Raw genomic sequence first — 27,659 nt, forward strand, 5'->3', positions numbered from 1 at the left:
AGGAAAAACATGCAGGCTGCAGGATAGAGGGCCTCTGATGCCCCCAACCCAATTCTACTGTGAATGATCAGTGGCTGAGCAACAAGCTTTTTCGTCAAGCAGGCCATGTTATTTTACGTATATATTTGACACATGTAAACAATTTGGTTGTTTGCCACACACTCAACTGAAAAAAGTTAAAAGGGGTGATAAGGACTGGGTTCAACATTAGTCTTGTCCACTAATGGCTAGTTTGAATTTATTAGGTTTAATAGAAGATGGTACCTAATTACTTTGCTTCTCTAGACTTGTTATTTAAATTCATTGTTTTTTTTTACTTTTTGTAGGTACCCCTGGTATGGACTTGAAAAATAATGCATCTGATATCCCACTATCATTATTATTTATACAGTGCAAATTATTAGTTGTTAACTATTAATACTAACTCTTTCTATTTAGAAAAAATTGATAACCATTATATTGTTTCTTTTTTACAAAATAATATCAAAATGCTAAGATATAGATAAGTGATTCCGTTCTTTGTTTTATTTATTTAGTAAAGCCAGCTATTCCTAAGCAATGCTACTCATAAAAACTTAAGTGCTTACTTGAATGAAACTATTCTTTGAATACAGTGTGTAGCCATTCAACTTAAAAGTCCATCTCTGTGTCTTTTCTCCCTTACATTGTCTATAATGAAGGGATTAGCGAAAACTCTCAGTACAAGCTATTATCTTTCAGACAATAGATTTTTTGAAAGAAAGTTTTGTTGAGGCTTCATTAGCAATGGCCTCCCTCTGTGGTCTGAATGCAGGACACATTTGGAGCAATTACTTGACCAGAAAACAACTGTCAGTCATTCTTAAAGGGGAAGGATTCCAATTAATAAACCTCTTAAACCCTTTGGTTTACTACCATTCCCCCGCAAGCTTTGGTGGCTTGTGTGGTTAAGGAGTTTTGTCAGGAGAGAAAGAGATTACATGTGCTTGTTGCACAGGACTCAAACGGTAGGTCCTTGCTCACTTGTGTGCAGGGGATTTCAAGGATTTAACTGGGAGTAACAAGTGCCTACAGTAGATATAGTCAGTGTTATTCATCTACTTATGGACTACAGAGAGAAACTATGTAGTAATAGGAATCTGTGATAGGAATCTGAAAGAAGGTAAGATAACTTTACATACTTCTTTACTGTGCAATTGTGTCAATTCTGTTTATTGATGCATGAGTTCCCATAATGCTCATTTGTATTCAAGAAAGAGATGAAAATATTATTATAAATGTATAAGTGCAGCTTGTTTTCAAATGTCATGGGGTAGATCTATGTAAAAAAAATTCAAATTCAAAACGTTTGAAATGTACAAGTAAAAAGTGATTGGAATCAGATCTAAGAGAGAATTTGATTACTTTTTCCAGACACTACAAACTAAAAACATTTTTCAGGATTCACTTTTGAATTCTTCATGTTTTTGCATGCAGTCAACAATACATGACTGTTTATCCATCCAACACAGTATAACTTGGTAAAGCTTCTTGTGGTAGGAAAAGATATTCAGACTCACTATTTAAAGAATTTTATCATCATAATTTAAACAGGGGAGCCTGCTGTCTAATTCTGATATTACAATGACATGTCTAATTTCCACTACAATTATTTGCACAGCTTTACAGTATTTGTTATGTCTTGTTTCTTTACTCTCATTTAGATGTGACTTTGTTCTGCTTTAACGTAAACTATACATTGAGCCTCACTGAAGTGATCCTGAAGGATACGGCCCTCACACTTCAAATAGATCTCCTGCATTGCACGTGAACCTGAATAACAGCTCTGTACAACAACTGGTCTGCCTTGTCTTACTTGGTAGCATTTTACTTTTTTTCTGACAAAGAAGAGAGAAAGTGTCTCAAAAGGCTCGTATGCATTTGTCAATGGATACCCTGGGAATGGTGGACGATAGTTGTCTTGACAACTATGACATGGCAAAAGCTGCTGGGTCAAGCTGTGGAGGCAGGGTCCACAGTATTGATGTCATACTGGGATTCACTAAAGACCAGGACCCTTTACTCCATTCGATAGGCGAGGATGACAGGCAGCAAGCCAACGAAGAAACCCCACAACACCCTGAGAAGCAGTCGGACCCCTATGGGCACCTTCCAGAATTGGGTGATAGTTCCCAACATTCTTCCTACCATGGTGAGTCTCCTCAGAAAGGAAACAATGCCACATAGACTGTAATACATTTCTTTAGGATGACAATGGGGATTTTTACTCCAACTGTACAACACGTGGAAGTAGAACTGTACTGTTTTTCAAAGCTTTCTATGTCCGGTTTAAAACCCAATACTCCCACACAGTTTTCCTAATGTATTGGACTACCGCCCTTCCATGATGAAGTTTAATGCCAACTTTTAGCAACCATTCTCATAAGTTATTTGTGTGTCTTGGATGTATGTGGCCTATGTATGTAAATATACCTTGTACTTAAGCCCCCAATTTTCAAAATTAACAATAATTGCAGTTGTGTGACTGGAAAAGGGGATAGTACTATATTTAAGTGCATTATTATTTAACTTTGCTCATGAGTGTGTCTGCTTAGCTGCTGAATCTTGATTTTCCTCTTAAATGTAACCTTTGCTTTAAAGTTTGAGTAAACTCGCCCAAAATATCAGACAATGTCAGCGTCTGCTTGCTCTAAAATTTTACTTAATCCATGTGAAGGGAGTAATTTCATTATGACTTCACCTTTATTATAGATCAAAAAGAAATGAATGTCTTCGGAATCATTTGTAAACATTTTCTTGTAACATGACTTTCTTGTCTTTTGACTTGACACATGCAGCTACAAAAATGAAAAATGGGTACATTACTTCAGGTGTTTTAGTTCTAGGGCCCTGGTATTTTGCATGCTATCTTAAGAATCATATTTAGGCCCCTTTTTTATTTCTGTGGTGTTGAGCAAATTTCAAAATCTTGGTGTACACAGCAGGCTTTTACGGGGCCCTCTGGGTTTGGGAAAAAAGAGGTTAAGGGAACTAGTAAAATGCCTGTTACAGGGAAAAAACTACCACAATTAAATAAAGTTCTTTTTTAAGATAAATTTTTTTGGGGTCTTTTCTGCCTTTTAAAGGACAGGACAGAAAATGAGAGAGAGGGGGGAAGCCCGGGAGGAAAATTTGTCACAGGTCAGACTCAAACCTGGACCTCTGCGTCAAGGCATAAAATCTAAATAAAAGCGACCTGCTTACCCACGAACCAAAACCCCCCCACCCCTAAAGTAAACCCGAATATGGGTTTTGGGACCCTTTCTTTAGTTTTCATAACCTGCAGTTTTGCGTTGTCCCAAGGCAATATTCTTTAACAATTTTTATTTTAAAAAAACAACAAAAGGGAAACCCCTTTAAAAGACCTTTAAAAAACTAAAAAAAAAATTTTTGCTGTTAAAGTGAAAATATTTAATAGCAACTGGGCATGCTACAATGATGTGAAACAACCCGTAGCCCTAAAATTAAAGCCAAATGGGTTTAGCTATGGGCAAAAGGGAAGGGCTGACCAATGGAGGAGTAAAAAACCCAAAAGGAACAGATTTTGTGGGGAAATTGGGGGGATTTCCGGTTTTTTTTTGACAAGTTGATACTTCTTTTTTTTTAATATAAGCCCTTGGGGGTATTTTTTTTTAAAACCCCAAGCTTATTTTAAAATTTGGGACTTTAATTTAATAAAAAAAAACTTTTTTTTTTTTCAAATGTTTGGGGTGTTTCCCTGTCAGTATGGCAGCTATAGAGGGTTCAGGCGGGACGAAAATTTTTGGGGGCCAAAACCCCCTTTAAACTTTGTGGCAAAAAAAAATTACATCTAGATTTAAAATTTGGGGTTAAAAAAAAATTACGGTCAACAATAATTCCCAAATTTAAAAGCCCGATTTAAAAAATGGAAAAAAACCCTAAGGGGGAGTAACCCCGAAACCCCCTCATTTCCCCTTTCATGGTGTCACTAACAATCATTTTTAAAGATTTAATTTCTACCTTGAAAAACTTTTGTTCCCTGGATCTTTATTTCAACCGGGGTTTTGGTTGACCACATGCCTTAAAACTTTTTTGGGTATGTTAGCAAGTTTTGGGGGCATACAAAAACAGGCCCCCTGCCTCACCCCAGGGGGATATGACTTTTATGGATGTGCAGATAATTCTCAGATTGTTAATTTAAAAGGGGGGGGGGACTGTGGTAGAATTGTTCCTATGGGTTTCGCAAGGCTGATTTGAAGAGTGATGTATTGGACTTGCCAAACTCCTGGTGTTTAAGCCCTCAACTCAATAAAGGGCATCAGTCATTAAGCTGTTTTATCATGAAGTAGAAGGTTTACGATTTCACTTTTTGAGGGTTAAGGTAAAATGTTACATGTATTTGAAATGATAAAAAATCCCACATTTCAGGGTGATTTCTTCTGGAGACAAATCTTTGATGTAATAAAAAGAGAGACTGGTGGAATGTGATCCATGTTCATGCAACAAGGTTTGGATGGCCAGGTATTGCTGACGCAGGTTACTACATTTCGGGTGGAAAAAGACATGGTCAGAAGTAATGTGGGAAGTGACTTTTGGAAAGTCAAACACATACATATTACTTTGCCTTGGTTTGTTCATAAAAAACACTTACTGTAAGGTTTTACTTTGTGAATCGCTGTTCTGAGAAATGCTTTACTTATTATCTTGAGGTGTCAAAACTTTTGAATTATTTACTATAAATAAATAATGCAACAAGTTATCTTTGGAAACCCAAAAGAAGCTTTGATGTGTAAAGTCCCAAAGATTCCCTCAAAACTGTCCCTAAAATGGTTGACTCCTTGCCTAAGATGTTTGCTTTTATGGGTTTAAATGTACAGTAGTCCTACCCCTCCTTTATTGCTCTTTTATCTACAACTTGCTCTATCCTTACATCCTTGGCTTTAATAACATTTGGCCAAATTAGGTATTTCAAAATGGTCCATTGCCAAACTAAGGACTGTTTACTGCATGATACCAGCTACACACAGTTGGTTGTTACAACTTGTACAGTAAATCCTTTCTGAAATGTGTTAAATTGATAATTTTATTGCATCTTTCAATTCTTATTGTAAGTTTCCTGTTCTTCATTTTAGAATCTGACCTTTTCTCTGGTGACAAGTGTGATGAAGAAATGAGTAACCTGCAGAAGGAAATGGACGTTGCTGAGGGGTCTCCAGAGGCCATTACAGAGGAAGAGCACACTAAAAAGAAACACAGAAGAAATCGTACCACTTTCACCACTTATCAGCTTCACGAGCTAGAACGAGCCTTCGAGAAGTCCCACTACCCAGACGTCTATAGCCGTGAGGAGTTGGCAATGAAGGTTAACTTGCCTGAAGTTCGAGTTCAGGTAAGGACTATGTGATAGCCTAATGGCATACTGTGGTGTTGGTACACAGACATGTAATGGTATTGGTTACACGGCCTGCACTCTACTGAGCAGACAACTGCAGCATTAACATCAATTTATGGCTAATGAGGCCTAAACAGCTGAATCATTAATAAATTAAATAAACCACAATTAATTAGTCACTTTATCATCAAATTTCTCCATGCATACCCAGCAGCAGAAACAGTTAATCCACAAATAAATTAACAAATAAAGTTGAACATTTAACACTGTTTCAACCTTCCAATCTGTTTTACTAGGTTTATCTAAATGTGTGTGGATGCCAAAGTTAATTTGAGTGTATCCAACTTCTGCATCACCTAGTGGTAGCATTAGAAGGTATATAGCACAATCTGTGAATTTTTTTTCCTATTGTGTCTCAGTGCCTCGCTGCACCATCTCATCTTATTTCATTTTCTTTGTCCAGGTGTGGTTCCAGAACCGAAGGGCCAAGTGGAGACGACAAGAAAAGATGGACACCAGCACCATGAAGCTCCATGATTCCCCCATGCTATCCTACAATCGTCCTCCGATGCCACCTAGCGTGGGGCCAGTGGGCAACCCAATGCCACTAGATCCATGGCTGACCTCGCCTATCTCCAGTGCCACAGCCATGCATACCATCCCAGGGTTTATGGGTTCACCACAGGGCCTGCAGCCTGCCTATCCAAGCCACAGCTTCCTCAACACCCCACCTGGCATGGTCCAAGGTATGCAGCCAATGGGCCCTCCTTCCTACCAGTGCCCACTCAGCTTCAATGATAAATACCCGATGGAGGAAGACAGAAGTTCAAGCATCGCAGCACTTAGGATGAAGGCCAAAGAGCACATTCAGTCAATGGATAAAACCTGGCAGCACATGTGATGTGGCACTGTAGAAGGACTTTTGAGCTGCTCCCGTGAATGTTTACAAACTGCTTTTCCATGGTTTGTTTCATGTACCCATGGCAAGGATGCATGACACCAAATGAGTCAGACATTTTTTTCACTGACGCTATTATGCAACTCTGAAAATAAACTTCTTGTGATGAAAAAAATGATACAAATCTCTGGGGGTCATTTATTTTGGTTTAGCTCAGAAGGTTTGGAATAAACTGTTGTTTAGAGAAAATCCTCAACATAACTTTAGTACATTTCTGAGAAATTGTGCATACCGTGCTTACAAACTGTAATACATGAGAGGCTAAGTAGAGCCATGTGGTCAGTAGTATCAACATTTGTGGTCGTGGTTGTATGTTTTTCCTGCTACCCTAAAGTCAAAATATCTTGTTTGAGGTTTAACAAACATTAAGCTGTGCTTTGGGCATTTGCTGGTATCTAGATTTTTAGAATTAGACAATTTTGTCTAAATTTTTTTAAATTGTACAAATCTTTTTAGGAGGTTTTTCTCCTTGTGTGTTTGTGTGGGTTTTTTCTTGGTATTTGTACATACTGTCAAGCATTTTCTAGTATATTTCAGGTCCTTTGTAAGGGGGAACAAATGTGTATTTTAAAGCAACTTCTCCCACTTAAATTTAAGTTTGATTAGATTTAAAAGTGATAAGTGTGTGTCTTATTTTAATCATTAAACCGGCCTTTTGGAGAGCATTGAGCCCTGATGGGAGAGGTAATCGGAAGTCACAGAGGGTAATCTGGCTCAGAGGCTAATTTAAACAGACAAGCATACCTCTTAACACCTAATTACTGCTTTTAAAGCGATTAACCTCGGATTCTCAGCCATAGACAGAATACCCTAGGATGCCCCTAAAATACCATTTCAAGACCTGATTAACTTTACCACTCCCCTCAAACTTGACCATTTATAATATTTCCAATTTACAGATAAGGCACAACATATCAGTGTTTTTTATTTTTCATTATGCCCTGTCTTAATCTTAACCTCACTGGTAAAGATTGCTCTTCATTGCGTTTTTGACGAAGTATTCACTAAAGACAGGTGTGTCAAGAGTGAGAAAGTGGCAGCCTCTTACCCTCGGAAGAAGCAGTTTGATGTAACTGTTGGACAATAACTAGAAGGAAATTACGTTACACTGACCACTGCCATGATAAAATTGCTTGTGTGTTTTATACTGTATGTTATTTGGTATGTGTGTGCAAAAGGGCATTTGGCTAGCAGAGTACTTTTTCCTATAATAATGTTCTCTCTGGTTCTTGAAAGACAATGTAAAAATAATGTGATCTTAAGTTGATGTTGTCATTACCTACCTAAAGTGATACTGTGGCAATGCTTTGAGGGAAATGGACACCAAGATGAAGTGTCACTAAAACATTATCTGTATTTCATGGCCTTTAGAAATGACAGCATACACGCTGTCAGTTTTATAGGTTGTTTATATTGTAATCCCTGTTAACAGTGGACCAAAAAGCCAAAGAAATAAAAAAGAATATTTTTTTATTACTAGACAACTCATTTATACATGTTTTAGGGAAGTTTATTCGTTTTTCATCAGTTTTTAAAATTAGTATAACTAATTTCTGGTCCTTTCAATTTTTTAGAATGTGACTCTCATTTTCCATGTGCAAAACAATGAATAAACTTACAGTAGCACCACTGTAGAAGCGCTTGATTGTGGATTTTGTTTTTCTTTCTACACATGCATTAGTGAGCCACCAACATGACTTAGTGCCATTAATGAGTGCTGGTGTACAATAGACCATGTAAGCTGTGACAGAGCAAGTTGGCCTGATGGAGGCCTGTGGAGCTTTGCCAGGCCGTTAGGCAGATGAAGCTCCACTCCATCAGGCCCAACAAGGGGTGTCAGGAGGCCCCGCCTGCTAGACTGCAGAGGCCACAAGGGCTCAAGTTCTAATTGCCCTCCAGTAGTCTGTTTGGTTTAGTGGCTCCAATTTATTTTTGGATGGAGGATTGTAAGGGAGGTCTATTTTGTGTCCAAGAACATTGCAACATTATCGGTAGTCACAACTTAAACTCAATACCCACTTTATTGTTACAGAACTTTTTGCTTCACAGCTTCTATCTTTAGTAAAATAGATTTAGAGTTTGGAGTATAGAATTGTTATATACTGAAATAGAGCTGTGCATTATATTTCAAAGGAAAAATGGTGTGCAAAGATTCCCCAAGGGAGAGAGGTAAAAATTAAAAACTATTCCTCTTGCAGGGTTAGGTTTATTTGATTTGATAACGTCTGCATCAGAGCATGAATAGCACTATCAGCGAGGCAGGAGGGACAATAAGAGAAACTGTTGGGAAAGTGGTAACTTTAGAAAAAAGAAACATGTTTTCAAGTCTTAGTGAGTGGGGAAACTTGCTTCCTGTCCATACATACCCATTGTGTAAGACTTGTGTAAGTCAGCAAGATAGGGTCATAATAAAAATTAAATGATAAAGGTTTACCAAATAATATGGAGGCCTTCTTAGGTAGCCTAGAAATCTAGACGCACACTAACCGCAGCAAATTTGCAGGGAGAGATGGGGGATTTTGAGGATAAAAGACTGCATTCTGCATTAATTTTTATGCACAAATTTATGGTAAAAACGTATATATTTACGGCAAGGGAAATCACAATTCTGGTGGCAGGTAACAATTAAAAATACAAAATATAATTAAATATTAGTAGTCCAATAAGGGGGCTTTCACATCCGGGACATGGGACAGATACAAAAACCCTTAACTCCAAAGTCCAGTTGTTATGTCAGCATGAACTATGGCTTATGGTAACTTTTTTTCCCCCCAAGGAGCACGTATTGCTCCCAGAAATGTAGGATTGACATATAGGCTATTGCTTTTACCGCCAAATTGTACAACACAATCATATTATGGATACAAAACGCTGTGAAGTGTAATGTTTTCTACATTCTATTGATCAAACATTATCAGCGATGTTGAACATAACCTACAGTGTAATTGACCACCACAGTTCATGCATACAGACAGCAGACGGACAGCAGTTGGAGCGCCAACAATGCTCTGCACCAGTCAGCAGAGGCCCCCCCAGATTAACCTCTGATTGGATCGGTCGGCCCATCTCGGGACCAGGATGGCTGTTGCCAACTGGCCAAATGTTTAATATTTATTACTATTATTATTATTAATATAATTATTATTATTATAACCGAAGTGAAATCATGCAAGTGATAAAAGACCATCATATACGCTGTCGGCCTGTAAAGACAATTTATTTGTATATTTAAAAAAAAAATCTGACCGGCCCACATTTTAAAAATGGTCCGGCCCCTCTGGCACTTGCCAGAATTGTCAGATGGCCAATCCGCCCCTGGTTGCTCTGGTTGGTTGTAACGCTATCCTACTGCGTGCAGAGGGAATTTGAATGACAATCGTTTATCCCGCCCCTCGGATTTAGCCCTGCCAATGGTGAGTTCCCTGACCCAACATCTTGATTTTGGTCTGGCTTCTTAGGCTACTTCTTAGGACCTCTACACTAGGAAAATAATTTCCCAGGATAGGACACATTAACAGACAAAGTTATTTCTCTTACTGCCTAGCTCCTAATTGTTACCCTTTAGGTAAAGCAATTGCTAAACATTCATACCATGTATATGCTTCTGCAGTTTGGCACAATAAATCAGGGGAAAAGATGTAAATCAAAAGTGTCAGACTGTGCTATATTTAGTTATAACCTTTGTCACCTCACCTTTGCCAGAAAGACTTAATGTAGCATCATCCAGAATTTGCTTGAGACACACTCAGAACTGGTGATTAATTACACACATTATTATGTTATTTTGCTTGGCCAAGCGTGACCTTCGCTGGGGCCCAGGCTCTAGTTAACAGGCTGACTAGCGGGATGTGGTCCATGGTGGAAATAATAAGGGAAAAGAGCGGAAATAATTGGGTTTGATTAAGAACACTTTTCAAAGGGACACCATTTACCCCCGTTGACATAATTGGGGATCACTTAGAGGGTAGGAGGGATTTTGATGGCTGGCGCCAGTTGCTCGTCTTCGGCCCAGTATTCACTTTGGGAAAAAGGACATGTCACTCAAAAAGCACTCCCCATCCCTGCCTTACACACATATGCATGACATGCTCTGGGACACGTTAAGGGTTTAGATTTGCATTCATTGCAAAATTCAACTCCTGTTACTCATCTTAACCTTAACTAATACGTAACGCTGGCCTTAAGTAACCATATCAGTGAGTGCTAGTGAGTGTCCTTCTCTTTGTCAGGTTATATTTGTAAAAAGGGGTTTTCAAAGATTAGGCTGTAGTGCAGACCTCCAATTTCTGTTATGTTATTGCTTTTTTAGAACTTTACTAAAGGGAAGATTGTGAACAGTTTTAAGGTTGATATCTTTTGTAATAATCTTATTTTATGTGCAAATGTAGTTCAGTCCGTAGTACTTTTTAGCAGTTGTTTACCTTGCTGGGCGAGTAACAGATTGTTTTGTGTTCATTGCAACACATTCTGGATCCTGAGAAATCGCTGTGATTTAATCTCATTTGGTCCAATCCCCTTACCAATCGGCTATCCTAACCTTAACCACTTTCCCTGAGAAGGGACCCTCTCACCCCATACTCCTGCAGCACCTCCCACAGTATCTCCCGGGGGACCCGGTCATATGCCTTCTCCAGATCCACAAAACACATGCAGACCGGTTGGGCATACTCCCAGACTCCCTCCAGGATCGTTGCGAGAGTGAAGATCTGATCCGTTGTTCCACGACCAGGAAGGAATCCGCATTGTTCCATTTCAATCCGAGGTTCAACTATCAGCCAAACCCTCCTTTCCAGCACCTTGGAGTAGACTTTACCAGGGAGGCTGATAAGTGTGATACCCCTGTAATTGGCACACACCCTCTGGTGTTTTTTTATGTGTGGGGGGCAAGGCCTTTCAAAGTTTGCATGTTGAAGCCTTAATAACAGTGCCACCATGTGGCCGATTGGGTTCATATTTCTACAGAAGCACATGCACACCATTTTCAGTTATTGACCCAAGTTTCATGTTTCTAGCTCATTCCAGCTTACAGGAATTTCAGTTGGCGCAGCAGACAACAAATAATAACAATAACTAAAACAGACAAACATAGAAGGGTTCTACCGCTTTGCGGTTTGAACGCTAATAACACAATATAAGCACAGTATCTTTTTCAGTTATTGTTTAAGAGACTCCAAAGTAAGAGTGGCTTTAATAATAGTTTTTGGTCAATGTTTTCTTACGTGATATCAGCATTAGAATACAGCCCCAATGCCTGGGGCAAATCCACAGTGGGCAAGCTCTGAATACATTCCATGTACTCCTCTACTGTCTTGCACACTGGAATTTTGTAGCCTGTGCAGAATATGGGGTCAAACACCTTTTTACTGAACCACACCTGCAATTAAAAAACACCCATTCTCATGTATTGTAGCAGACTAAATGAAACTGATTAAGGAGATGAATGAATGAATGCATGCATGCATGAATGATTACAAAAATGGGATTATTACACTCAAAAAAACTATTGAGTAGGCGTTTGTCATAGTCATCTGTAACGCTTCTTTCATATTGCACCTCAGCTAGCATGTACCACACAGTTACCCAGGACACATCATGTAGGAAAGCATAACATTATGTAAAATATTTATATTATGTATAAAAGTTAGACCACTGTTGCAGAATTCTAACCTTCCTGGGGCCGCAATCATCCAAGTGTCGCTCAATGAATTCAACACTTGCAGTGAAATCAGCAGAGTTGAACTCATATGGTATGTTCCAAACCCATGGTCCAAATTTGCGTCGTTCCTCAAAAAAAAGCAATAAAACACATGATTATAAATAAAATTAAGTGAATGAGCAAATCGTACAAAAGAAAAACATACATAAAGAACATACATCCCTAACTGTCTTGGGAAGACACCAAAAATCAAAAACAAAAGTACTTTCTATAATATGTTGTTCAAAGAATTTACTGTTAAGCACACATTGCCGTTTAAAAACATTGACTCAAACATATTAGACTATCAGATTAATTTCCCCGTTATGACTTACACAAAAATATATTGCACAACTAACACATTGCCTAACCCCAAAAGCCTGCGTGTTGCTCAGTAGACATAACATATTGCACAGTTCCAATTGCCTACATATTGCACAAATGACAATGCACAGAGATAACGCAGTAATCAAATATTCGTTAGTTTATCATTACAAGTCTGTGTTTCCTTTGTTATACCTGTTGCTCAGCAGTGACCCCAACACCATCATACAATCCTCCAGCATGGTGAGAATCTCTACTGTATCTGTTCCTTACAGCATCAGTTCTCCTCTATCCCTAGACGTCATCAAGCTCCGAATCTGGCTGGACAAAACTTCTTTCACTTAAGACAACTTGGCCTCAATATCCTTCTCCTTCACAGATGATATGCAGATGTCCTACATATGCAAAAAGCCAAGTTTAGGAGTTTGAACAACACAATAAGTTAACATATTGTAACTAGAGATTAGGGAAGGTTGCAACCCCAATATCCAAACTGCCAGTAAACCTCAATATTGTCCTTGTACTTTAACAGAGGTGCTTCCATGATGTTCTGCAGTGTAAAAGGTATTTGACCCCACCTCAAATTGGTGCAGAGTCAGGTCTGTAATTCGGGGCCAGTGTCTCCTCATCATAGACTTGCTTGCCATCATCTCAAGCAGAGGGCATGACTCACTGAAATCATCAATCGTCATCTTCAGGTCTTGGAAGGCTTGCCAGTCCTTCAATCCTTTGGGTAGCTTTGGGCACCTAGAAATAGGGATAAGTGTTGATGTACTGTATTTGTCTGAATATATTTACAAACAGTTTTCATTTGAACTACCTATATTTGAAAATGTTCACCTTTTTACAGCAATTATAGACATAATAGTATTAATTCTGAAAGTTTTTCATATTGGCACATGCCTAACCAAAAGCCAAGTTGATGTTCATCATATTAAAAAAAAAATCACAGTACATAGCAAATGGTAGTAAGAATTATCAAAAATACCTGTTCTGAAATTCCAAAAGTTCTGCATTGATCTTCCCAATATCCACATCTGTCTACAGGATGCCAAAGTACCCTTTAATTTGACTCATAACTGTATCATATAGGCCATAGAGTTTCTGTAGCAGATAAAGCTCTTTTCTAGATAACCATAGAAAATCATATATTTAGTAGTCTAAATACATTGTAAATTAACACAAAGATTAACACTATAGCTAAGTATTAAATCAAATTTCCATTCCTTTGGTAATGTAGGGTAAGCTTTTGTAGAGTGATCACACACTTTTTCTTTTGCAGGCAGTCATAATGTGTAACTGACAAGCCAAGAAGCTGCTCCCCAGAGGCATATGTCTCCTGACATAGATAATCTAAAGAAATTAGTTTTTACATTTTCAATCAATCTTAAACTCAAACTGAAATGTCTTTAGTGTGTACATACTGTATGCAGTATTGCTTTCCTACTTGTTTAAATACTTTACATGCATCCAACATTGACCAATATAGGATGTTACCAAACAGATCTGGAGCATGCGGCTGGCTTTTGGGGAGCTATTCCATCAGCCATAGGGCCTTCCTAAAACAGACCACGTGATTAATTTATTCAAATTGATTGAAAAACTTACTAACACTGAGGAGACTTACAGATTACTTACTGAATCACATTGTTTCACAAAAATGTCAACATTATTTTGGAAAATGGCCACACAATCTAGAAGGGTGTGTTTGAACTTGGGCTGCATATGGACAAGATCCTCTTGCACTGATCTCTGTGAGAGTCAGGAAAAACCAAGATCGCAGCTGAGTTACAAAAGAACACATAAGATTCCAAAGCAAAAACGGCATGAATATAATGATACTAACCGCTTTAGACTGAAGCTTTGTGAAGAAATGCCTCAGATTGTAGACACTCTCTGCTTCTCTTTTAGTCACCTCTGCTTCATATTCAGTCAAAATTTGAAACGCTTCCTGTAAAATACGTATAACATGATAATTAGTTATTTGACAACTAGATAAATTGAATTGCAGGGCTAACTTATCTAGAAAAAAAAAAGTATAACTTCAAACTGATAATGTTGCAAAAATCATGCAAAGCCAGCAATTTACTCTGTTCATGGTGTATTTCTTGTCCCTTACAATGCCTAACTCCAAACGTCTCTTTTCATTTTTATTTCTTTAATAAATCACACGTTTGTACCATGATTTGTCCTATCTAAGTCTGGAAACTTAGTCCTCAGCCTTTTTTAAAGCAGTTCTATTATTGGTCAGTACATGATCATATAAACATTGCAATTACAGACTATAATTAAGCTACTATGTCCTTGAAAAAAAATATGTGATATTCACACCTCAATGGATATCAATGTCATATCAGTTTGGATTTCAGCATCCTAAAGCTTAGACAGGGCCCCCATGGCACAACGCACATCTTTCAAATTAGCCACCGGACGAGATAGTGGTATGAAGTTATTTATTAGTATTTATGCTTGTGTCAATCATTTTCTTTTTGTACTTCTCCTTTAGGTACTTGAACAGTTTCTTCCAGGCTTTCGTCTCAGCTATCAAGGCCTTCTTCAAGGGCTCTGTTTAAAAGAGATACAATTTACAGTGCAGTACACAGTTCTCAAACCAGAAATAACCTACAAGTGATGTCATAACCAACTAGAACATTTTGATATAAATGAATAGTGCTGTTAGCTACTGCCATTGTCTGGACTGGCACCCACAAGTGTAGCACACCTGGCATTAGTTCCGTCAGTTGCAGTCCATATTGCCTCATTTTAACAAAAAATATTACTTATAGCTGTTAAAACTAAAAATGTCTTTCTGTCCTTAATAATATGCAGCCATTAAACTTGTCTCTGGGCTTGGAATTGGACTATACGTAGGTTTTCAAAATACTGACAATTGAAGTACAGCAAGTCTGATATTTTAACTTTAGATCAGATATGTGTTGGATTGCGTTGTGTACAGAGATCTGTTGTTGCTGAGTGAGGAGGAGTTGAGGTGGCTCTACATTAACAGCTGGGAACTCTTCATCAAGTGTAGGCAGTGTTTGAATTCCATACTGTGCAAGGATCAATGTTGTGGTCACTGTAGGGATTTCCCCAAACACATTGTTGACAGCTGTACTGTCTGTTGCAATGTTTTTGAGCATGCCCTCTGTCCTGAGTTGAGTTAGTGTGCGATTATTTTCTGTTTGCAACGGATGGAGGTTCCAGGCCTGTCTAAACTGTTCCAGTCTTTTTTGAATATCAGGAAGATAAACAATATGCAGTGAAAGTCTATGGACATCATCATCTGGGTTTCGAACCTCTGAATCCTCTAAGGAGTAGAACATAAGGCAAAAGTGCTGTAACACATGCAAAAATACATCACGCCAAAGGTGTTCAATTCTCTGATTGTTCGGTTATGAAACCTCTGTGTTCAAGTCCATGAACTAAATGCATGAATAAAGCCACAAGGATGTTTTCACCACCATGGTTAAATCCTGTTCCCATCAATGTCCCACAAACTATTGGGGTAAGGTACATGATAAACATGTCTTGCAACTGTCCGGCTCCATCTTGAATGTAATGATAAACAGACTCACCTGATCTAATGCTGCTGACAGAGAAACGTTGGTCTTCCCCAGTATAGAAATTTGCGTCTATTAGAGTTTTCAGTTCAGCCAAACTGCTTTTGATTTCAATGTTTGTGTCTGGTGATAGCAAATATTAAATTCTTCAGAGATTTCTTTCACAGTTTTCGATAGAAGCAACCGAGTGGCAGCACGCCTGTTTGTCGCTCTGAGAGATTGTTTGAGTGAGTGAGTGAGTTTATAGACATTGTCATCACTCTTATGAATTAAACACTCAGTTTAAATTCATATTGAATCCTGTAATGATGGTCCTGGGTTTATGGGATTGATTAACTGATCAAGATAGTGATGCTTTTTGGCTACCAGCTACTAGCTACGGGCTACCAGCTACAGCTACGGCTACCAGCTACAGCTACGAACAGCGCAACGCAAGCGGCCGTGTTTTCATTATTATGAATGCCGTAGCTGTGTACATGCTTGGATTACTTTACTACTCACTCATCTGCGTTGTGTGATCCCTTTTCTGGATTGGAGCAGAGCAAACAACTTCCATCTATCTGTGCGCTGTGAAGACGGCTAGCTTTGCGGTGGAAGAGTGGAATCTGACTCCAGTCGTCTTGGTTGTCCAGGGATAGTACCATCCTGGATTAAGCATTGTTGTTTGACCTTCTCGGGTTGGATGCAACTTTGGAACGCATTGTTTATCCGCGTAATTATTTCATTCAGCTTCGCTTCCTGCATCACGCACCCGCGTCACTGGAGGTCGCTGCGGAGGGTGCGGAGCTGGTGGTGGAGTCCACTCTACTCGAAAAGAGGATCCTAAGTTTTTAATGGATGTTGATTAAAATCTTGAAACAAAATGGAATAAAGCCGCGGATGATTCTTACTGGCTGTACTTGATAGCGCTGTGTGCCTCTATTGGAATCTTCCTCGTTGCCATGGAAACACGTTGCTCTCATTTCCGTTGTTTACTCCGGGGGAGGAGCGAAACAAGCCATCAGCTGGCTGCGGTCATTCAACCCCAGCCTTTGCGCTTCACCTCTGGCACATGGAAGTGCAACGTCCTAAGCTGTCTTATGGCTCTGCAAAACTATCTGGGTCTAAAGGACAGCCCTTTTTAATTTGGCAGTCATTCCACAACCACCGTCATTATAACTGCCTAACACAAGAGCTTTTGGTTATTGCTGCTATTGATTTTGGAATGTCCACCCAAATCCAGGCCCAGAGCAAAATATATCATATGACACCCCTGAAAGCTTTAAATGCAGAAAGGGCTTGGGATTTTGTCATTTGAATGTTCGTATGTCTGGTTGGCAAAATAGATATGGTTCGTATCTGGGCACTTTCAACTAATGCAGATGTTTTTGTTTTAAGTGAAACTTGGCTCAACAATCTATTTCTGATAAGGATGTGTCTGTAGCTGGGTACAACGTATTCAAAGACAGACCTAAAAGGGTGGAGGTGTTGCAATATATGTGAAAAAGTCATTTCTTGTGAATGTTATTGTCTCAAAGTCAATAAGCAGGCAATTGAATTGTTGGCCCTTGATTTAGAAGTCTCTAAGAGTCTTCACATCACAGTTGTTGGTTGTTATAAGACCCCCCTCAGCTGATAGTAGCACTCTTTCTTCTCTGAGGAGTTTTTAACAAGTCTTAATTATAATGAAATTGTCTTTTTAGGAGATTTTAATTGGAACTGGTTTTTTGCCAATGTCTGATCATTTTAAATTATTCTGTGATTCTTTTAATCTCGTTCAGATTGTAAATAGCCCCACCAGACAAACCTAAACATCCAGAAAAATCATCCTTAATTGATCTATTCTTACAAATGTCCCTCACAAATACTCTTGTGCCTCTGTTTTTGCAAATGATATAAGCGATCATTGTCTTATAGCTCTGTAAGGAACACGAAATTCCTAAAACAAGGCCGCGCATAATCTTTAAGAGGGCAATGAAGCAGTTCTCAGTTCAAGGCTTTTTACGTGATCTGTATGATTTTGATTGGGGAAGAATTAGTCTTATTGATGATGTTGAAAATGCTTGGACATTTTTTATAATGGTTTCACAGGCCTGGTAAATAAGCATGCCCCCCTCAAAAGACAAAGAGTGAAGGGCGAAATAATGTTGGTTTAACATGAACTGTCTGACCTTCTTCTGGAGCAATCAGGCCTGGGCTCAAGCTAGGAAGTCAAAGCTTGAGTCTGATTGGTTGATATTTCGGCGGTTACGCAATCTATGTACTGTCAAAATTCGTAATGCCAATCTGCTTATTTTCTTTCTGAACATCCAAAATTTAAATAACCCTCTCAAGTTCTGGAAAACAATCAAATTATTAACTGAAATAAAAACAAGACAGAAGTACCATCTTGTATTGTTGTTGATGACAAAAAAATCATTGACAAAGACAAAATTCTCAATAGTTTTCAATAATCATTTCATTACTGCTAGCTCCCTTATGAAACACTAAATATTCAATCTCCACGTCTCCCACGTATGTCCTGTTGATCATTACTCACAGCTCAACCATTTCATTTCAAGACAGTAACCGTACCAGAAGTAAGGAAGGCCTTGAAGGATTAGATCCAAAGAATCATCGGGTCCAACAAATTGGAACCAATATTTTTTAAAAATAGCTGCAGATCTGTAGCCAATCCAGTTACATATCTAATTAACCTTTCTTAGCCACAAATCAGTACCAGCCATCTGGAAATCTGCCAATGTTCTCCCCCTTCACAAGGTGGTGATCCTGCAAACATAAATAACTATAGGCCTATTTCTAAATTGTCAGTATTAGCTAAATTAATGGAATCCTCATTAGCATGCAATTAAAAGACTATCTAATTAATAACAATATTCTGACTGAATTTCATCCGGTTTCAGGAACACCATAGTACAATAACAGCTGTTTCGAAAGTTGTTAATGACCTAGTCAAGACTTTGGACAATAAACAGCACTGTGCAGCACTATTTATTGATTTGTCAAAAGCTTTTGACACAGTGGATCATAAAATTCTCCTTCAGAGACTCACCTCTATTGGACTATCAGAACAAGCAGTTGGGATGGTTTAACAGTTACCTATCAGGAGAACACAATATGTGCAAGTAGATGGTGTTACTTCTGCCTCCTTAAATATTTCAAAGGGTGCCTCAGGGCCAATCCTTGGGCCTCTTCTTTTTATCATTATACAAACACCTCTGCATAATATAAAAAATGCAAACTATCATTACTACCTGATGACACTGTTCTCTATTGTTCTGGGTCCACATTAGGTCAAGCATCACAAACTTACAGTCCGCTTTTAATATCTTGCAACATAATCTGGCTTCTTTAAAATTGGTTCTAAACTCTAAAAAAACTAAAGTCATGACTTTCACCTCTGGAAAATCAACTAGAATAATGTCCCAACCATTTGTACACTTTCTGGTACAGAAATTGAGAAGTGTCACATTACAAATATTTGGGTATTACCATCGCACCAATCATTGTCTTTTACAATGCATATCCAAGATTTAGTTAAAAAACTGAAATTGAAGTTAGGTTTTTTCTTTAGAATCAAGTCTTGTTTATCATTTGAATCAAAAAACAACTAGTAATCACATTCTTGTCTGTGTTGGACACGGTGATATTTTATACATGCATTCACCTCCCAGTGTCTTCATGCTTTGGACACTGTGTTTCATGGAGCATTGAGATTCATCACAAACTTAAAATCTCTCACTCATCACTGTTTGTTGTATTCTCGGTCGGGTGGTTTTCACTCTCGATTCGGCGTTGGATGCACTGGCATCTTTTTATTTATAAGGCAGTATTAGGACTTCTTCCTCCTTATTGAACACCTACATCGTCCCGAGGTCTGCAGGGACATATCACCTGCGCTCACAGGATTTTTTTATTGACAGTCCCTAAAGCCCGCACTGACTTCGGCAAAAGGGCTTTTAATTTTGCAGCCCCATCTGCATGGAATCAGCTTCAAAATGAACTCCATTTGAAGGGTTGGTCTCATTTTATTCTTTTAAAGGCTTGTTAAAGGACCTTACAGAAGGGCAGTCTGTATGTCACTGTTTTTTAAATTGATTTAGGACCCTGGTATTTTATGATGACATTGTTGTTTGAATATGAGTGAAAGTGTGTTTATGTATTTACATGTAAGTGTCTCTGTCTGAAACGTGCTGCTGCCACTTGCCAGGACACTCTTGTAAAAGAGATTTTTAATCTCAAGGAGTTTTTTATCCTGGTTAAATAAAGGTTTGAATGAATGAAAAAGAACGACGTTCTCTCGCTCCACAAATCCCCTGTGTGAGGGCTCGTTAAATTGCATGCCATTTTCTGGTGCTACTGATACTTTACCTGAAAAGACTGAGCACTCACAGCCAGGGAAGCCACAGAGACTGTGGTCAGAAGGAACCCACCGAGAACTAACAAGAAACCAGTTTATCTACAGGACTTTGATACAGAGGAAAAACTTCACACATGCATGGACTCTTGTTACAGAGCAGTGTGTGATATTCCTCAAACTTACCAGGACGCCATTGCATCAACCAAAGCAATGCAGTGGAGGAATGCCATTAAAAAGGAGATTTGATCTCTGGAGGAAAATTAGACCTCCACTCTTACTTTGTTGCCACCAGGCAAACAGACAGTGGTGGGCAGATGGGTTTTTGCACTTAAGACAGAAATGGAGGGATCTGACAAATACAAGGCGAGATTTGTAGCAAAAGGCTACAGTCAGAAACCAGGCACTGATTATGAGGAGACTTTCTCACCCACAGCTGATATGACAAGTGTGAGGGTAGTCATGCAAAAGGCAGTGCAGGATAACCTAGTCTTACACCAAATGGACGTTAAAACAGCTTATCTGCATGCTCCAATAGATTGTGATAGTTACATGGAGCAACTTAAGGGTTATGAGAAAAAGTCAAACACAGGTGAAAAACTAGTGTGCAAGTTACACAAATCTCTCTGTGGTCTAAAACAATCAGGGAGAAATTGGAATGCTATGTTGCATACATGTTTAATTGAGAATTTTGTACAGAATCCAGCTGATAACCATTTGTGTGTACAAGAGAAAAGGACAACGAGAAAGTAATCCAAATAATATGGGTTGATGACCTGATCATAGCACCTAATAATGAGAGTGTTATGAAAAGCACATGTGAAGAGGATGCTTACTGATAGGTTCAAAATAAAAGACATGGGAAAGCTGAGACATTTCTTGGGGATTGATTCTGAACAAGCAGATGGTGTAGTGAAAATGTCTCAGGAGAGATATGTAAGAAAACTTCTAGATCGATTTGGAATACAGGAATGCATTTACTTAGAACAACTGCTCAGGGGTACACATACCAATATGCACAAGCAAAGGTTTATGAAGACAAACAAGGTGCCATAGCACTAGCTAAAAAAACAGTTCACAGACAGTTAGTATTAAGTATTACTTTATGAGGGAAAATGTGAATAGTTTTTTTTAGAAAATTGTCCTACTTAGCAAATGATTGCTGATGTTCTGACAAAGCCAGCTAAGCGAAAGTTGAAAAGATTTGCACAAAACAAGTTTGGCACTTAGGGGTGCAAAGATTAATAATTAATAATAATGTTTACTTTATTAATCCCGCAAGGGGAAATTACAATTTACACTCTGTTGTTATTACACACAAGCCTGAATTACACACACGTGCTCAGTACCTATACATGTACCAAATGGAGAGATGTCAGAGTGAGGGGGCTGCCCATGGAAAGGCTCCATGAGCAGTTGGGGGTGTGGTGCCTTGCTCAAGAGCACTTTGGAAGCGCCCAGGTAGGTGAAATGGCACCTCTCCAGCTACCAATCCACCACCATATTTTGGTCCATATGGAGACTTGAACCAGCAACCCTCCGGATCCCAACCCATCTTGTTTTGTTTTTATATAACCCAGTGAGATAAGAGCGAGTGTGGGTGTTAAATATCATCTTTAGAAAACCCTCTTATCATTATGGTAATAGCGTTGGTTGCTATATTCGTGGTATTACGGTGTTACGTTTACGTAAGGTATTACGTTTTTGTTTTCTTTTATACCTGCGTGTATGCCAGTTGAGTTCCCTTGTATGCAATGATAGTGATCTATATATGAAACAAACAGCGATATCTATATGAAACAAACGCTCCGTTTATACTTCCACGTCAAGTTGAGCCTGCGCAAGTCAGCCAACTAAACAAACCCTCTCTTAAACAGCGTGACAATGAAATAGAGGAATATTATATATAGGCTATAATATTCCTCTATTATTTATTCGTTTTTATGAATGTTTTAATTTGCCAAGAATGTAGGAAATTTTCTAAACTTGATCATTTAGGAGCATCATCAAAACTGTCATCAGTCGTCAAAACAGCAAAAGTGATTTACTGAATGCGATCAGAAAAATTAAACCAGTGTTCATGAACTATGGCCATGTGTGCACTGTTCTTTGAAATATTTTGCGTTAAATCATCTTCTCTTCTGGCATCTATTGAATTTCCTCAGCCATCAAACACCAATATGCGATTTCCTCAACCATTTCTACAAACTACAGGAATAGTTTAGGCTATAGCCTACAGATGATCAAACAGGATGTAAACATGTTTGTAACTTCCTTTTACATGCTTTGAAGGCTGACGGAAAACGTGTCAGACTCATAGGTCCGACTTGACAGCAGGTTTTTGTCACCGACCCCGGTGCTGACGCCCGCTCTTGTCCACTTTACAAGCGAGGCGCAGTTCAACTCGAACGAGCTTTTCTGTATTTGATATTTGGCACCCTCTGCGTGTTTCTTAAAATAGGGGTACTTTGGAGTGTTGCACGGGGTAGAGTTCGTTTAACAATTTTTATTTAAAAAATCAGTCATGCATAATTCCTAAAAATATGTATCGGCTACACAATAATTAATGCATAATGATGGGCAAACATTGAAAATGTAGTTGGCCAGTGACAGACTCTGCCAGCATCTATAAGACTCACTAAATAACGTGTTATATGTTGTTTAATCTTCACATAAATTAGCATTAAGGTGTTTTTCAGTTACAGCACAATATTGTTGTTCAGGAAATCAGATGCCGCTTTAAATAGCTAGGACTATAACTAGTTTTATTTCTACCGAAAACGTTTTGTGCTGGTCTGGGGTACTTGGCTAAAATATTTCGAAGGTAGTAACCTACATCAATAAAAAATTGTTTAAGGACTACTACCTGCTCATCAAGACAACATGACAAACTCTAAAAGAACCACTGACCCCGGATCAGACTGTGGAGGAGACATATGTTTCGTGGTCTATTCTTATTGGTCCAGACACACAATCTTGTTGTCCAATAGCAGGCAGACATCTGTTCGCTGGAGCGACTGTAAAATACACTCTTCTCTTCCTTATCCACAGCCTATTCAATACTCAGCAAGGACGTTGTCAGAAGTGGAAAGTTGAGAAAAATGCAAGTTCTGGGTGTAGTTTCGGTAATATTAGCATTGTACTGCGTGCATGCAAAGGTTTACTTCCGGGAGGAGTTTCTGGACGGGGGTAAGTTTGGCATAGAAATGTATAACTAACACTTACGTTAACTGGAAGTTTTGCATGTTAGCTTGACTGTTAGCCATCATCATGTCACGATTATCCTCGTCAGATTCCATTGAACGCCAGTTCTCTCCACGATAATTTTTTTAATTGGTGATTCAGTGTAAAATGCGTCCCCCCTCAGTTTATTTAACTGGCTGGCAGCTGGCTAACTTTAGCAAGGCCCCAAAGCTACAGACACTTAAGTAAGCTTTGGCCTAAGTTGCAGTATACAAATGTAAAGGTAACGTTAGTTAATCTAACTAATTTCGCCGTTTTGACAGTTTCAAAGAGTAACGCCAATAAACATTGACAGTAGTAACGTTAGCTTGATATATTTGAAAGAGGTGCCCCGATGGTTTATAACTGAGCAAAGTAACGCTAACTGGTCTTTTTCTGTTCAGATGAATGGAGAAGTCGCTGGGTGAACTCCAAACACAAATCTGATTATGGAGAGTGGAAACTAACGGCTGGCAACTTCTATGGAGATGCTGAGAAAGACAAAGGTAAACGTTTTGTGTTCTAATCCCCTTTTTACAAAACAAGAATCACGTGCTTGATTAAGAGTAACTTTTCATTGGTGTTGGTCAGATCTGATATTCAGTCTGTGTTTAATTGCCTTGTTGTCCCTTTTTTATAGTTCCCCACACTCTTAGCCAAATAACCTATTTTATTTTTGTCTTGCTAAAGAAAAAATCTTTTTTACACTTTCTTTTTCAGGTCTGCAAACCAGCCAGGATGCTCGTTTCTACGCTACCTCTGCCCGTTTTGAGCCTTTCAGCAATGAGGGCAAGCCTTTGGTCATTCAGTTTACAGTTAAGCACGAGCAAAAGATTGACTGTGGTGGTGGCTATGTGAAGATCTTCCCTGCTGACTTGGATCAGGCTGACATGCATGGAGATTCCTCATACTATATCATGTTTGGTAAGTGATAATATTTAATGGTAACGACCAGTTATAATTGAATGGTTACAATAACAGGATTTGGGACATCTATTAATTGCATTTATTTCACCCAGGCCCTGATATCTGTGGCTACAGCACCAAGAAAGTCCACGTCATCTTCAATTACAAGGGCAAGAATCACCTCATCAAGAAGGAGATTAAGTGCAAGGTAATTTTGGCATTTTAAATTTTGGAAAATAGTGTTTTTCTTGTAATATACAAACATGGATTGTCTCTGCACCAGTGGCTTAATTGAAACACTTCTGTTTCATCTAGGATGATGAGCTGACCCACATGTACACACTAATCCTGAATCCAGATCAGACCTATGAGGTGAAGATTGATAACGAGAAGGTAGAATCTGGCAGTCTGGAGGATGACTGGGACTTCCTGCCTCCTAAGAAAATTAAGGATCCCGAAGCCAAGAAGCCAGAGGACTGGGATGATCGTGCCATGATTGACGATGCTGATGACACCAAACCTGAGGTGAATAAGACTGGAGTGTTTTTTCAATTTCTCTCCTAGATTTCCACAGCAGTCCTGCGCTTTAAAGAGCTAAATTAACATTCACAATTCTGTTAGTTCAACTTTCATCTTTTTTGTCCTTACTTAGGGATGGGACAAACCTGAAAACATTCCAGACCCTGATGCTAAAAAGCCTGAAGACTGGGATGAGGATATGGATGGAGAGTGGGAGCCACCCATGATCCCAAACCCAGAGTACAAGGTACACTAAAGCTCGAGTCTTATGCTTTGTGTGATCTCCTTTTCCTGAGAAATGGTTAACATTTACTCTGCTAAAACCATTGAAGCCCAATGAATATATTCTGTATTGCAGGGAGAATGGAAGCCCAAACAGATCAACAACCCCAACTACAAAGGACCATGGGTGCATCCTGAGATTGACAATCCTGAATACAGTCCTGATTCAAACATCTACAAGTTTGACAAAATTTCTGTTTTAGGACTTGATCTTTGGCAGGTGAGAGAGAGAGAGAGAGAGAGAGAAAGACAGACATCATCTTCAAATAGTAGTGTTGCAATAGTGATGCTTAAACTACAGTGTGCCATTTGTTACTGTTTGTTTTAGGTGAAATCTGGTACCATCTTTGACAACTTCCTGATCACAGACGATGTAAAGGAAGCAGAAGACATTACGATGGAGACATGGGGTGTGACAAAGGTATGGTGGTGCTGGTATTCTTTTTAAACCATAGGTTGTTATCTGTACATCATAGTTTTTCCAGTGAGATACTGAATAAATTAGGTGAGACGATTTGTCTAAATATAAACTTTCCCCACAGGAACCAGAGAGTAAAATGAAACAGGAGCAAGATGACCTGAAACGGAAAGAAGAGGAGGAGAAGAACAAAGAGCAAGACACAGAAGTTGATGATGACAACGACGACGATGACGACGACGATGATAATAATGGTGGTGATGATGGCGAAGACGTTGATGAGGAAGAAACAATAGATGAAATGGAGGAGGCACTTTCAGAAATGGATGCTGAGGATGCAAAACTTAAAGATGAGCTTTGAAGAGGTGTGGCCAGAGGTTTTGTCTTTCCCTCCTTTAGGAACTCTGTCCTGTATGTCCCAGGGGTATTGTGGCTGCTGTGCATCCTTTCCCTGAGATTTGGACATAACCCAATTTGAGGGGGTGCAGATGTAATGAGGGGGCGGGGTCAAATGTTTGTTATTAATGGACTTAGTTTCTCTTTGGTTTTTAGTCATGAAATTACTCTGTTGCCCCTGAACTGCTGGGTTGATTCTAAGGTTTTCCAACAAAAGTCCATTCCTCATTTTGTAATAAGGGAGGCACTGACATCCATTGTTTTCATGATTTTCTTGATCTACACATCTACTTTATCTGCAAATTCTCTGGCACAAGTTGCACAGTTAACCAGAAGCTCCGATAAAAATCACATTGAGATTGGCAGAGAATAAGAATTAGCCATTCACATTTTTTACTTACCAGGATGAAAGTTCCTGTTGCAACCTGGTGAAACAAAGAAATGCACATAACTGCACATATAATGCATAAACCTTAATTAAAAAAATAATTGCGAAATACAGACAAAAGTCAAGAATGTAATGTAACAAATTTTGGTCTGTGGCACTGACTTTATTTTCCTTTCCACACTCAAACGCATAATTGAAGTGTAGACGTATACATTAATAAAGCAGACATATATTAATCTTCTAAGTGCACAATGAAGTTGTCTATCTACAGTGAAGTGGCATGAATGTCTTCATAGTAATGTGATGGAACCTGCATTATATTCTGAAAATTTGAAAAAACATGATGAGCCCCTTGTGTGACTCAAAACATCACGTAGGGTCACACATTTTTATTGAAAAGGATGTTATTGATACCAATTTTTTTATTAAAAAGTTATAAACTTATGGCCTGGTCATATTTGTACTACATTTGCACATTTTACAACCATGTAGTCAAAATAATGATCTGACTGTATGCCTGCATTCTCAATGTTTTGCAGTGTTGTACAGATTTAAATCTAAATTAGTCTGGCAAAGAATCAATGCCCGATATAATGGTAAAGGAGTCTCAACTGCTGGGGGAGGTGTATGCTGGAGAAAAAAACATGAAATGTGGTTATGGGTTCAGGCATGTGCACACAGACAACAAATCGGGCAAAAGCCCCTGCCCTTTTTCTGGGTAGCTTTTAAAAAAATTTTATATAAATGAAAAAATATATAAATTCCTGTTTGCACACAGCTTTAGTCAGCCACTGATTGTGCAAGTTCTCCTACTTAGAAAGATAAGAGGTCTGTAATTTTCATCATAGGTACACTTCTACTATGAGAGACAAAATGAGGGGAAATCCAGGAAATCACATTGCAGGATTTTTAAAGACTTTATTTGTAAATTATGGTGGAAAATAAGTATTTGGTCACCCAACAAGTAAGATTTCTGGCTCTCACAGACCTGTAACTTCTTCTTTAAGAAGCTCTTCTGTCCTCCACACGTTACCCGTATTATTGGCACCTGTTTGAACTCGTTATCTGTATAAAAGACACCTGTCCATAGCCTCAAACAGTCAGACTCCAAACTCAACCATGGCCAAGACCAAAGAGCTGTTGAAGGGCACGAGGAAGAAAATTGTAGACCTGCACCAGGCTGGGAAGAGTGAATCTACAATAGGCAAGTAGGTTGGTGTGAATAAATCAAGTGTGGGAGCAATTGTAAGAAAATAGAAGACATACAAGACCATTGATATCTCC

The 27,659-nt window shown here is 38.7% G+C and overlaps 2 protein-coding genes and 1 long non-coding RNA gene across 3 annotated transcripts; 2 read left to right on the forward strand and 1 right to left on the reverse strand.

The window, feature by feature from the left end:
* The first annotated feature begins 873 nt into the window (after positions 1-873).
* On the forward strand, positions 874-6,444 carry rx2 (retinal homeobox gene 2). The gene is made up of 4 exons (XM_032530829.1): positions 874-1,141; positions 1,683-2,170; positions 5,112-5,368; positions 5,835-6,444. Exons 2-4 carry the CDS (start codon positions 1,894-1,896, stop codon positions 6,270-6,272), a joined length of 972 nt encoding a protein of 323 aa, XP_032386720.1. The 5' UTR covers positions 874-1,141; positions 1,683-1,893; the 3' UTR covers positions 6,273-6,444.
* A 1,626-nt stretch (positions 6,445-8,070) lies between these two features.
* LOC116698724 (uncharacterized) lies at positions 8,071-16,602 on the reverse strand. Its single transcript, XR_004334289.1, has 7 exons — positions 16,406-16,602; positions 14,680-14,913; positions 14,195-14,299; positions 13,987-14,100; positions 12,927-13,095; positions 12,544-12,743; positions 8,071-12,113 (listed from the first exon to the last, which is right to left on the reverse strand). It is a non-coding gene; the product is annotated as an uncharacterized LOC116698724 (long non-coding RNA).
* A 6,598-nt stretch (positions 16,603-23,200) lies between these two features.
* calr3b (calreticulin 3b) lies at positions 23,201-26,619 on the forward strand. The gene is made up of 9 exons (XM_032530617.1): positions 23,201-23,433; positions 23,871-23,972; positions 24,187-24,390; positions 24,486-24,580; positions 24,688-24,897; positions 25,025-25,138; positions 25,250-25,393; positions 25,502-25,594; positions 25,716-26,619. The coding sequence occupies exons 1-9, from the start codon at positions 23,346-23,348 to the stop codon at positions 25,950-25,952; spliced, it is 1,287 nt and encodes a 428-aa protein (XP_032386508.1). The 5' UTR covers positions 23,201-23,345; the 3' UTR covers positions 25,953-26,619.
* Positions 26,620-27,659: the final 1,040 nt, after the last annotated feature.

The sequence above is a fragment of the Etheostoma spectabile genome, chromosome 12 (genome assembly GCF_008692095.1).
Source record: "Etheostoma spectabile isolate EspeVRDwgs_2016 chromosome 12, UIUC_Espe_1.0, whole genome shotgun sequence".
NCBI classification, from domain to species: domain Eukaryota; kingdom Metazoa; phylum Chordata; class Actinopteri; order Perciformes; family Percidae; genus Etheostoma; species Etheostoma spectabile.

Excerpts from the sequence above, each read along its gene's own strand:
- rx2 (XM_032530829.1), top strand. The coding sequence starts at position 1,894 with ATGCATTTGTCAATGGATACCCTGGGAATGGTGGACGATAGTTGTCTT. Across the intron at positions 2,171-5,111 it reads CCAACATTCTTCCTACCATG|AATCTGACCTTTTCTCTGGT; the intron begins GTGAGTCTCCTC and ends TCTTCATTTTAG. Across the intron at positions 5,369-5,834 it reads TGCCTGAAGTTCGAGTTCAG|GTGTGGTTCCAGAACCGAAG; the intron begins GTAAGGACTATG and ends TTCTTTGTCCAG.
- calr3b (XM_032530617.1), top strand. The coding sequence starts at position 23,346 with ATGCAAGTTCTGGGTGTAGTTTCGGTAATATTAGCATTGTACTGCGTG. Across the intron at positions 24,581-24,687 it reads AGAAGGAGATTAAGTGCAAG|GATGATGAGCTGACCCACAT; the intron begins GTAATTTTGGCA and ends TGTTTCATCTAG. Across the intron at positions 25,595-25,715 it reads AGACATGGGGTGTGACAAAG|GAACCAGAGAGTAAAATGAA; the intron begins GTATGGTGGTGC and ends CTTTCCCCACAG.